At 52.2% G+C, this 12,711-nt stretch overlaps 1 protein-coding gene across 1 annotated transcript in view; it reads right to left on the bottom strand.

Moving 5' to 3' along the window:
• The window catches only part of PLB1 (phospholipase B1), an 88,381-nt gene that overhangs the window by 69,503 nt on the left and 6,167 nt on the right, over nt 1-12,711 (bottom strand). Inside the window, exons 6-11 of the mRNA XM_044389961.3 lie at nt 12,480-12,555; nt 11,485-11,580; nt 10,337-10,393; nt 4,981-5,052; nt 4,104-4,178; nt 2,035-2,098 (exon numbers count right to left, since the gene is read on the bottom strand). Coding sequence (XP_044245896.3) covers nt 2,035-2,098; nt 4,104-4,178; nt 4,981-5,052; nt 10,337-10,393; nt 11,485-11,580; nt 12,480-12,555 — 440 coding nt within the window. The remainder of the gene's footprint in view (nt 1-2,034; nt 2,099-4,103; nt 4,179-4,980; nt 5,053-10,336; nt 10,394-11,484; nt 11,581-12,479; nt 12,556-12,711) is intronic.

The raw sequence follows: 12,711 nt of genomic DNA on the forward strand, positions 1-12,711 counted from the left end.
ACTTTGGTCTAGTTGGTTTGAAAGCTCTTTTTCAACTTAGAACTGTTGATTTGCTGAATTAAAAATACTCATTAAGATGAACTCGGTGAACATTTCCTGGGCTCCTACGTGTGCTGAGTCATTGGAGGCATAAAGATAAGATGGCCTGGTCTCGTACGTATGTACCGGGTGCCTTCAACTCAATTAGAGATTGCAAACATGATCTCCAGAGGAGTGAAACTAATAATGTGGCCCCATGCTAAGGCTTAACTACCCCAACAATCACAAGGATGCTTAAAATGTCCAATCGGAGATCATGCACAGTAATGAAATGTGTTTTTCATTATTGTCCAGTTGAGCTGTGGCATTTTCTTAAATGACAGCTTTCAGGCCGGACTCAGAAGGGCGGCCGTCCAGCTGGAGCGAGCCAGCGTTTTGGTTCCATGCCCACTTGGTTAGATCAAGGAGACCTGAATCTATCCATTTGCTTATTCAGACAGTCCCTATCGCCAGAGTATCTTCGATCTCAAGGTCTTAAAATTTCTTGTGCTTACATCTTCAAGCGCCAATAAACACGATAATCTTTGGGGTCAGGGAATAAAGAAGAGGTTCACATTTTATTTGGTTTTAGATGTGGAGATATGTTCTAAGGGATTGGTTGGTTATCATCGACATGACAGGAACATAATCTAAGCAGATTGCAAAATGCTTTCGAGTTGTTCCTCTCAGAATGATAAGATTAAAAAGGAGATGGCTATCATTTCTCTGTAAAGACTATAGTGACTAAAACATTCAAGTTCTGTCTCCCTATACGTGCATACGTCCGTATATACCTACATACGTACATCTTTGGGGTTTTGCTATAGGACGGCCGATGTAGGAAGCTAATAATTTGTTTCTGCTGCTGAAGTTCTGCCAGCAAACTAAGCAACAGGAATGTGTCGTCTCCAAGTATGAAGGAAGGAAAATTCTCAACACTAAATGTACGTGTGCGTAAGAACCTTATCACCTATTCCATCGTTCTGCAACTTAGAACAAGAGCCGGTTATATACTGAAGCTTTGGTACAAACATTTTTAACTAACTTGCCAGTCATATGGCTTAATTTGAGCGTGGAGAGCTAAGGCGCGCGTGAAGGGGCAGGCTGCTAGCTAACTGTGCGAACACTCAGCAGAAGGAAACCGTCTCACTACCAAGATTTGCATCCCTGAAAGAATCCTGCTAGGCGTGGTGACATTTCCAAACCTAATTTTCTGTCTTGGAAGGCACCTAGGAGGCATTCAGCAATCATCTAATAAATGAATGAACACACGAACGAATGAGCGCACAAGTGAGTCGGCCCCTAGGACCCAGCAGAGGAACCTGTCACACTGTGGCAGGAAGCTCCTTCACCACTGTCCTGAGTCCTGCAGTTCAACACACAGCCTCCCCCCGTGACCGCCCATGGTCATGTGCACATAGCCATCACTCTCAGGCTGGCTCACCTGGAGGAAAAGATTGAACCCCGAGACAGCCCCTTTTGGGGAGGGTGTCTGCCTGGAACATTCCACAAGTCTCATTTTCCTGGCCCAGTGACAGTCATTTTGAAAATACTGAGAGGCGGTGAGAACAGCATGTTTATAAGATGGCATGCTCACAGGGTCTGTGCAATGTTTGAGTGCATCCTGCATACGGTTCTGATATTTAGGATGGACTGCTTATTTTTGCTTTGTGCTTAAAGGTTTGCTTTTTGGAGAACAAAGTCACTTCGTCAAGGCTTGAAGCCCAGGACAATGACAGCAGCTCACTCAACTCACACTGGGCTCTTTGCAGGGTAAGGCCTGGCACACAGTTAATGCTCAGTAAATGCTTTCTGATAATGGTGTTACCCTGGTTTAGTTAAAGGATAATCAAACACAGGCATGAACTTGCCCATCTGCACCCAGAGCGATCTCTATTGCCCTTGGAGAAACCTCTCATGTGGATATGACTGTGGGAAAGCCTGTTGTGGTTGCCCTTACGTCGATGACTTCAGACCTCAAATCGGGTTAAAAACCACTCGATTGGAGCCACGTACCTGAGGTGGGAATTGTGTCCGAGGGGTCCTTGTCGGTGCACGTGATTTCCATTCCATCTCTCACCTGCAATGAGATGCACAGGGAAGGAGTAGAAATGGATCTTGCAACGTAGGAAAGTGGATGAGAAAACACTAGTCAATAGGGACACGTAGGTATCACTTAAGGTCCCTCCCCCTCCTTCAACAGTCCTATCTGAGTGCCCAGGACATCCTTTCCTAAATGCTCCCCATCCTGTCCCCTCTCCTCGTCCCTCCACCTGGGCCTACACCCGGGCCTGTGTTCCTTCTTGCCTGGAATACTGCAGCAAGAACAGCCTTCGGTCCCGTGGGCTCCCTTCCCAGCCTCTGAGCCCAGAAAGATGACGGGCTCTCTCTCTCTCCCGCAACATAACAGACTTGTGTCACTCCCCTGCCCAAATTCGCAGTGAAAGCAGGGATTTTTGTCTGTTTTGTACACTGTATCCTTATAGCCCAGAACAGTGCATAGCAGATGCTCGATAAATATTTGTTGGTTTAAAAAAATACATTTCTGCTGCATTGACATCAGCATGAAGTCTATCCTCCTTCGCACATCCCAAGAAGACCCTAACATTCTAAACCATCGGCTCTCGACTCAGTTCTCATGCTCTCCACACCTCTGCCCAAGTTTACCTCCATTCCCCCTGACCTTTCCCTCCCTCTGTGTTCCCACGCTCCCACCCACCTCGTCACCCTTAGTCATCCTTCAAGGCTAGGGTCGTTTGTACTCTTTGGGAAGCCTTGTCAACTCTCTCTGGTCGTTTGCTTCCTCTGTGTTCCAGAATACCCACGGAAACTTTAATTATAGGACTCACTCCACCATGCTACCATTGCTGGTTGGTTCCACTGGGCTGAGTTCCTTGAGACACGCGATGTATTTTATTCGTGGTTTTCTCTCTCATGCCTGATAGTCCTCCATCCACCCACCCATTAGTCATTTGACAAGTAGTGACTAGGCAGCCTCTCTGGTCCCTGCATTCTAGCGGTACACAGAAGGTAGTCAATAAATGTATCTGGAGAGAATGTGTTGCTCCCTCTTATGAGATGACAATAATAGCAACACTTCTGTAGAACTCAGGGCGTACCAGATACTAGCACACGTGCTTTATACTTACTAGTGTATTATAACTTCATAACAACTCTCTGAGATCGGGCTGTGACTATCATTTCACAGATTTAAAAAACACCAAGGCGCAGAGATGGTAAGTGCCTTGCCCAATGACACAGAGCCAGTAAGTGGAAGAGTCTGGATTTGAATCCACAGCCGGTTCTCTCCCCATGCTGCCTCCCGGATGTATCCTCCCTGCTGAGGTATTGGTTAGAAAGCATGGGACACGTTGCTAAACCAAGGGTCTTTCGCACTCTGCCTCTCAGGCTCTGTGGTGGGTCAGCTTTGCCTGGGCCGCCTGGAGTACATGTCACCCTCTTCATACAACAGGGAGGCCGGGATGGCGCAAAGTACCAAGGTTGTCTCAACTCGTATTGGCCCCCAGTCCTCTGAGAATGAGGGCGTCAGCCTTCAAGTGTTTCCCGGCTCCCCAGAGGAGCGCAGGGTGCCCTATCTAATCTTGACAGGAAATAACAGGGAGACTCACGAGATTAGCACCCAGTGAGATGTGAGTAAGTGTGAGGCGGCCCCCACAGGTAGGTGCCAACTTCAGAGGCCCTTGGGTCTCCATGCTGTCTGGTTTCAGTCTTCACCACATTACTCTGCTTTTTCTTAACTTTCTCCTCAGATTAAGGGCTCGGATGAGTCTAAGAGGTCTGTCAGAGATTTGGGGAGGGCCTGAGGATTCTTGTTTTACTCAGAATAGAGAGGCAGGAAGCAGGCAGCCCTGACGCCTCAGGATGCTGGTTGCTGAGGCGGAACGTAGGGCAGACCTGCTTCAAGCACCCAGGGGGGCAGCCACGCACCTGACCCTGCACCCTTTCCATCCTGCTCACGGGGTTCCGGGACCTAGAGAACCGTGTCGAAGGTTCCAAAGACCCAGCAAGGGGTCCCGCCCCCGGTTCATTTGCACGTTTGTCAGTCACAGGAAACCTCCGCCTACCTCAAGCTTCTCGTGAGAGTGCGGCAGCCTGGGCAGGTAGTCGCTGTTCTTGTAGGTGAACAGGTAGGGGTTCTCCTGCAGAGGAAGGTAATATATTGTAACCATGACCCAGACATCTGTATCGTTCATTCGTCAGGTTGTATCATCCAGCCATGCCTTTGGCCAATTTGGAACTTTCATACCAGCCTTGAAATGATGAGAAAACCATTCTCTGGCTTTTCTTCTCTGCACTGCTCATTGGTTCTCTGAAGGAGCTCATTAATGCTCTGCGACTTCCCATTGCCAACAGTCAGCATCTCTTGCTACCTGAGCTTCATGCTACCGGGCAAAGTACATGTATTTCTATAAAAAGAGAACTTAGGCTTAAGCTTCCTGGCAGCCCAAGCAAAGAGGGGAACGGTTGAATTATATAGTTCTTACAGCCCAGTAATAAAAATCTTACCGATTTGGTAAGAAAGCCAAACATTTAACTAGTATTAAATGATAAAAAGGAATTCTCCTGATTTATGTTCAGTTTTTTCTTTTCTCATTCATTTATTCAGTGGCATTAATTCTATACCTGCTGTATCTTAGGTGCATTATTTGAGACACCCATCCTCACATTTGGGACCAGATAAGCTGTGGCTTTGGTCCTATGCCCTCCACAGGCGAAGGGACCTCAGTTCTGCTAACATGGCTCCCCTGACCCACAGGTGTAAACCTGAGATGCGTCAAGTACGCAAGCCTATGCCCAGCCTAGAAGACCCAAGCCAAGACTCTACTGGGGCTCATGTCTCAGCCAGGTAAGACCCCACGTCACAGCAAAGCCCACCTCTTCGTGACCCCATCTTTCTCCCCAACTCAGCCAGAGATCCCCCACCCCCAAGTTCTGGCCTACCTGAGAGGGACAGGTCACTGGCCTTGTCTCTCTTGCACCGAATGGCTCATCTTTCTGTCCTGCTGGCTTCATCTGGAAAAGGAGGTGATCTTTAGAACAGAGAAGTCTTACATAGGTGGCCACATACTGGGGTATCACTGAGAGAGGCACTTCTCCGAGTGTGACCCTGGGCCAGCAGGAAGCGTTAGCATCATCTGGGGACCCGTTAGAAATGCAAATCTCCAGTCCCATCCCAGACCTACTGAAGTCAGAAACTTTGGGGTCGAGTCCAGCTCTGCATTTTAACAAGCCCTCCATGAGATCCCGGTGCATGCCCGTGGCAGGAGAGGATTCAGTGATTCCTAGCCCACCCCTCCTGATGTTCCAGAAGGAGACACAAATACCAGAGACAGTGAGCTGGGACGGGGACCGCATCACTAACCAAACTTCCCTCAGAGAGGAGAGCAGGAGGGGAAGGAAGGGTAAACACTTGGCTTTTGTGTAAGGCATGCACTCTCCCCAGGGCTCCCCTTCCCTTTGTGTGCATGAACCCCTGTCCAGGAGGGAAGGAAACCCTCTGGTACCTGAAGACGGCTTTCGTGGCTGTGAGTGAGGCCAGTGACGGGCTCTGCCTCAAGTCCCATGCCTTTAACTGGGACCCAGAGAAACAGCCACGAGGCACAGCATGGCCCCCACTCCCAAACTACTTGAATGTCTAGTGGTTTGGGAATGAGTGATGGTGGGGTCAGTGCTCATCGAGGCAACTGCTTAAATGATTAAGAAGCCTATGGAACAGAGACAGAAAGCGTATGGTGTGCCAGCAGGGGGCGCAGCAGGTGATAATCTCAGGTAAACGCACCGAGGGGCAGGTGGGGAAAATGAAGGCAGCTGAAGAATTCAGTGGGGAGAGGGCTTTCTTGTGAAAGAGAGGGATGGGGGGGGGGGCAGAGAGAAAGAGAGAGAATCTCCAGCAGACTCTGGTGAGCGCAGAATCTGACACGGGGCTCAATCTCACGACCCTGAGATCATGACCTAAGCCAAAATCCAGAGTCAGACACTTAAGTGACTGAGTCACTCAGGTACCCCAAGGACTTTTTTTTTTTAAGTTCCTTTTGTTATTTTTACTTTTATTAAAGACTTATTTGAGAGAGAGAGAGAGAGAGAGAAGAAGAGAGCGGGGAGAGGGGGAGAGAATCCTCAAGCAGACTCCCCCCCACTGACCATGGAGCCCAATGCAGGGCTCGATCCCAGGACCCTGAGATCATGACCTGAGTTGAAATCAAGAGTCAGCCACTCAACCAACTGAGCCACCAGGGCGCCCCTAAAGTTCCTTTTGTTATCTTTAAATGGTCGTTACACATGTGTGAACCCTTGAAGGATGAGGTGGCTTTGAGAGAAGACAGGTTTCCTTTTGCACCTGCTATTCTGCCATTTGGGAAACTCATGTTCACTGTCAGCCCTACTGCCCACAGGTACTGGGCAGCTTTGTCCCTCGCCTCCCTCCGATGACTTGACAAAGGACACAAAAGACAGGAGGCTAGCCGATGGAGTGCCCTATCTGGCTCAGTCACGGGCTCTGCCATTCCCCGTGAAGATTTTAGATTCTTCAGCAATATCTTATCCCAGCATCTGTGCCCCATAAACAAGAAGCAAGGAGAGACCTTTACCCTTCTTGGGATTAGCTCTTCACCCAAATGGGCAAAGTCAGATAAGAGAGTGTAATTAACTTAACCTTTTGGTAAAGGAGTGGTAACGCTTTAGCTCAACGGCTGGAGGAGGAACTGGGGTTCCCACATTCTTTCAGTTTTATTCTGAAGGTGCACATTGCTAGAAATGGGAGGTCACACCCAAAAAGTTCAAGGCAGCTCTCTGCAAGGGAGTGTTCAGCGGCCTGCCTTCTTCTCTCCCCCAATCTTTCAAGAATTTAACCAACAATAGAGTCTGGAAAGAAACTTTGAGCGAGTCATATCTTACTAATTCTGGTGGAATGGACATAGCAGAGCTTGTTTCTTAAGGACCTTAAAGAAGGGAAATCCATAGGGTCGAGTCAACACTTTAAGAGCCTTTCCCCAAATTCTTTTGGTTGGCCTACTACAGCCTTCCTGCTCCTTTAATGCCCTTTACACCCGCTCAGACCCTCTACCCTCCTCGGGGCTCAGAGAGCATGGAGAATGGTGTGGCTGGTCCAAGCGTCCCCTCCCACTGTCCTTCCTCCCACTACTCTGTACCGCGCATAAGTGCGCGTAGGCTCTGGGGACGGCGGGGGCTGCTCTTTGTGGTCTCACTCCTCTTCTCATCCCAGAATCACCCACATCTCCTCTCCACGGCCTCCCTGCCACACTGGAATTAACTGGAACGTGGGAGGGATGACCTTAGACATCTTCTCCCAGGAGCATTTCCACTCGACTGAGCAATCCTTGAGGGCTCTCCCCTGCCCCACGGCCCCAGCCCCTCGTGCGGGGCTTGGCAGAGGGTGGGGGTCTGCGATTGCTGGAAGGATCTGGGAATCGAGTTCCCCAAGGGTGGGTCTCTTCAGAACTAGGGTTGCACAAGGGAATGAGTGATGTCTCCCACACAAAATCCTCCAGCTTCGTGCCAGGAGCTCAGCTCCAGTCTGGGGGTGTGTTGTGCTAGGGCGATGCCAGGGGTGTTTCAGAAGCAGGGCTGCCCTCTCCTGCAGGTGTGTGGAACCTTCCTTTGCCGGCCCTCAGAGCTTATGTGTACCCTGGGGGAGGACAGATACTGGTGTGTCCCGTACAGCCGCCCCTGCCGTGGTGTCCTGGGGCACAGTGGGGGAGAGCAGAACTTGAGCCCCTGTGGTCACAACGATTGTGTTGGCCGCTCTGTGCTCCCCACAGAGGAGGGTGGCCCTCATTCAGGGCTGTCTGTGTCTGTAAACGTCGGCTTGGATGGGCATACCTCGCTTTCATCTCTGTGGTTTTCATTAAGCCCAACATAGCAGAGACTTAAGGAGGTAGAGGCAGAGACACTCCTGCCCTCCTCACGTCCCTAGGAAGACACCGGAGTGAACCCAAGGAGGAACCACTCATGTGTTTGGCCACAGCCCTCTGAGGCTGCCTGAAGGTCATTACACCCTTTTGGCAAGTAGAGAAAAGAGAGGCCCAGAAAGACCACATGACTCCCCTCAAGAAACACTGAAAAGTACTGCTGGAACCAGAACTCAGGTTTTCTGGCTCTTTACCCAGTATCCTTCACCCTCACCCTTTCTCACGGACTAATCCATGCCTGCAGGAGCAGCCCAGGCGTTCTAGCAGCTGCACCCACTCCGGGAGCCGTGGACGGTCTGCATTTCACTGCTGAGGAAGCCAGGGGACAGACACCCCCGGGGAAACCCGTCCGTCTCCGCTGGCCTGGCTGCAGGGACCTCGAGAACGCTCACTGGGAAATGACTCGTGGTTGGTTGGACAGGTCTGGAGACCGTGGGGGTAACTGCCCACCCAGGAAAGCTGCCAGCTCTTCCTCTGAGCCCTTGTGACCCCTACTATGTCCTCATCCTTCGGCCTTGAGTGTGAAACTTTCTGTTTCCATCTGTGAGCCTGTTTAGGCTCGTCCTCGTCCTCGCCCTCAAGTGGGTTGTAGGGCACCGTGGCGCCGTGTGCCCGCGTGAACGGGAACGTCAGCGGTCGGGCTCACTCAAGGCCGTTCGTTATCACTGCTGCCATGGCCACCAATGACAGTCCACAGCGAGATGAAGGCATAGAGGGGGAGAAGGGTGGGGGGAGAGATGTGGGAGGGGAGAGGGGGGAAGGGAGGGAGAGAGAGAGAAGGGAGAAGAGCCTTCTCCCTGGATCTGCTCTCTCTGGCATTCAAGGTTCGTCACTCATTCTCAGGGCCTCCTGATGCCCACGTTTCCTCTCCAGCACACCACCCTCATACCGCCCTTGTTAACGCATCAGCTCCTTCTTTTCTCCATGCCTTTTGCTCACAAACATCCTCTTGCCTGGGAATACCCGCCCTGACCTCCTCCGACACATCCAACAAAGCCAATTGGAGTCCCATCCCCATGGGGCACTCCGGATCTCTCCCCCATATCATTTTTTGGGTGCACAGTCTAGCACATCACTGCTGGCTAAGTTCAAGGTTACTCTTGTTCTTCTGGGTTGCCTGACCCTTCTAGCCACACCCTGGGATCAGTGAGGGCAGAGGCCATTTGGCATGTCTTCTACTATCTTCCTCGGACCCAGCATTGGGCAGGGCATGTTGTAGGTGCCCTTCTGTTGCTTGGGAGAAGGTTGACATAGAAAGAGAGAGGTTTGGCTGAGCTGGAATCAGCCCTTCTCCCCCAGAGAAAGGGTGGAGGGAGGACAGCGCTTGTAGGAACGGTCCCATTCCCTTTCTCTGCTCATGCCAGCAGCAGAGTGGGTTTCCGGGGAAATATCCCACCCAAGGATCAGACCCACTAAAGGGTCCTTATTCAAAGAAATCAAAAAAAGCAAATCACTGTCTTCTCTGAGGGATGGTGTGAACCCATTGCTGTGGACCATCAGGGGACCCTGCCTGCTCTCCATGCTCCAGGCTAATGTGTGCTGAAAGCAGCTGCTATGGTTCTCAGCACAGTGCATCAACCAAGGAGATGAGAGAAATTTTTCAAACCAAGGAGGAAGAAAACAAAGTTTCTATCACTGGAATTCTAAAAATAGGGTAACCTGGATGGGGAAAAAATGGCAAAATCAGGTCTCTGTCCGGTGCCCTGGAAATGCTCACAGCTTTGATGTTCTATCCCATCCACGGACTGATCCCAGCTGGCCCTGGGGGACCCCCGTAGTCTGGGGAAAGCCTGTCATAGGTATGGTAAGAAGGGCCCACATGTGGTGAGTACTCACTGAGGACCAGGAGTAAGCTGCACACATGATGTGTGTTGGGTCGGGGGTTATGATCAGGAGTTTGCAGAAGGGATGTTGAGACCCTACATTCACACAGCTCATGGGGAGTGGAATTGGACTTGAACCCAAGTCTTCATCATTCAAAGTCCATGCTCAACATGGGCACCACCCTGGGCCTTTGAGCCACGTGATGGTGGAACTGGTACATGAACCTGATCCCCAGTGCCTCACTCCAAGCCAAGTCACCTGCATAGACTCAGAGGAGACACCCCACCTCTGGAAAGATCAGGACTGTAGTGGCCCAGACCTGAGATAAGGTGAACCTCCCAGGAGGTCAGAGCTGGGCTGTCACTGGGTATGGGAAGGCTCCCTGGTGGCCCAGAATTGTTGTCCTGGGGTCCTGCAGGCAACCCACAGCCCCTCCATCAGAGCAGGGGGCACAGTGGGTGTGCAGGGTGGAGGTCCTACCTCTCTTCTTGTGTGCCAACCCCCCAGCTGACAGAGTGAACCCCCCGGGGCCCCCAGCCACTCACCATGCTGTTCCAGAGATTCAAGGCGAAGGTGCTGGGATCCTGGAGTGGTTGCTCCCCCTGAAAGAGAGCCAGATAAGAACCACTGTGTGCCCCTAAGGATGGGGTGACCTGAGGAGCCCTTTGAAGCTCTCCCGGGCAGAGATGGGCTGGTCTTCAGCTGTCCAGACTCTCTCTCAGCCCCACCCCCACCGATAATAGTGGGCACTTACAGGACCCTTTCCGGGGCCAGGGCTCAGAGGTGAAGGCCTGCAGGGGGAGGTCAAATGTCTGGCTGCTCTTCGTTATCATAAGGCCTTACATACGGAGTTAAACAGGAGCAGGTGATGGGGAAGTGAATCAGGTGTGGTCTGAGTGGGGGTGGGAAGGGTGGGACCAATGTTTCTCCTCCTCCTTTTAAACCACTATTAGAACATCACTGAGGTCCTAGAGGGGACACCGTGACCCCAACAGGCAGGATCCAGGAGCCTGGAGGGAGGGACAGTCCCGGATGCACAGTGCGAAAGCCTCAGAGAGAACGTGCGGAGCATGCGTGAACCCACCATTGTGCTCGTGGTCTGGGGAGCCCCAGTGGGGCCAGAGGCATTCGCCCGGTGATCTGGGGGGCGGCTGGCGGCAACTCCAATTACCCTCCCTCTGAGGGATGGATGTAGAGGGTGTGGAGGGAGGACCGTGGTGCGCGGCCCTGGAGATTCTATCCTGAACAGTCACAAGAGCTAGGAGGGACTGAGCGCTCCCAAGCGCCAGTACTGCTCTGAGTTCCATACGTGTATTTATTTACTCACGTAATCCTGACAATCACCCTAGAGGGAGAGAAAATTAGTAACAGCCTTGATTTCACAGATGGGGAACCGAGGCACAGATAGTGCAAACAACTTGCCCAAAGTCACACAGCTGGCCTAGGCCAGAACCTGCCCGGGTCGAGTCCATGCTCTACCTTTGGGCTCCTTCGCCCCTAAGAACCTGCCTCATGGGGCTACCCAAGCCCGTGGGGGACGCTGTCAAGAAAGGATAAGAGAATCCCGCAGCCCTTCTCCCCTAACACCACAAATGCTGGGCTTAGGGAAGCCCAGCAGGGCTGGGGCTTCTGTGCAGATGAGGGTGGCAAGGGGGAGGCTTGGTCCAGGCTCCTCACGGCAGCCCTCACTCACCGAAGGTAGGGTCTCGTAGAAGGCAGGCTGGAAAACCACCACGAAGGACTCCTGCTCGTTGTACTTGCTGGAGGCCAGGAGCTGGTCCCAGCTCTCCTGAAGAAGGAGCAGAGAGGTGGGCGCCCAGAGCACGAGCAAGACCCAGCCTGCCCCACCCTGTGACCAGGGAGCTCTGAGTGGCCCCGGGGTCAGGATCGCCCATCTGCGCTGGTCAGAATTAAACGCTATTCGGGAGCTCCCCCTTATCTTGCACGTCAGGGCCCTCTGACAAACTAAATCAGGTTTTCATTTTCCTGAAGCCCCAGCATCAGGCAGTACGTGAGATGGACCTGAAATATATTCTCTGGGAGCTCAAGAAGTACACGTGCTGGGGACCCATGCTCTCCTCAGCGCCTGGGTTCTGCAGAGGGGGGTGCTATTTCCCAAGTGAGAAGAGCCGTATCCAGCTTCACATAGGACTTGCTCCTTCAGTAGAAACCGTCGTGGTAACACAGGTCAGGAGGAACCTGGCCTTTGAGCTGCTTGCTGACAGGGATGAGGGTGGCCACTGAGCCATCCACGCTCACTTGGGTCCCTTCTCTAAACCGGAATGACTCATCTTCCAGAATCCTGACTTGCCCAGGGGCTGTGGTCTGGGAAGCAAGCCCAGCCTGGGCAAAACCAGCTCACCAGCCACGGATGTGTGGTACAGGCGGTGATGGCGACCCAAAGCAGTTCAGAGCGAACCTGCCAGGGTCTTCTTGATCGTTGACTTTAGCTACCACGACCCCCCCCCCCCCCCAGTGTTTAGTCCCCACTTCTCACAAGGGAATTCCAAAGCATTGCCAGGAAGGGAATGCAGAGGAGCTCTCTTCTGTCCCTGACTCTCAATCCTGAGTTCAGTGGAAGAAGTCTGACATTAAGAAGCTTGCTCCCTTCTTGTTCCTACCATCCCTGCTCCCCTCCAGAACCACCTGCCCCTGGGGGTCAACAGCCAGCCTCCCAGGTGGGCTCACCTGATAGGACCCCTGTGTCACCACCTTGGAAAGCTTCAAGTTCTCCCCTGAGTGCCTGCCGGGCTCTTCTGTGGGGCTGCCAGTTAAAACAAGCCAGAAATGAGACCATGGGTGCTGTATCGGGACGAAGGGGGCTGGAGGGACCCTGGGAGCTGCTTAAGGAGTGTGGAAGGAGAAGGTGGAAGTCTTAGAGGTTCCAGAGAAGGAAGGAGGCACACACTGGGGGAGAATA

This window comes from Ursus arctos, unplaced genomic scaffold (genome assembly GCF_023065955.2).
Source record: "Ursus arctos isolate Adak ecotype North America unplaced genomic scaffold, UrsArc2.0 scaffold_8, whole genome shotgun sequence".
Taxonomy (NCBI): domain Eukaryota; kingdom Metazoa; phylum Chordata; class Mammalia; order Carnivora; family Ursidae; genus Ursus; species Ursus arctos.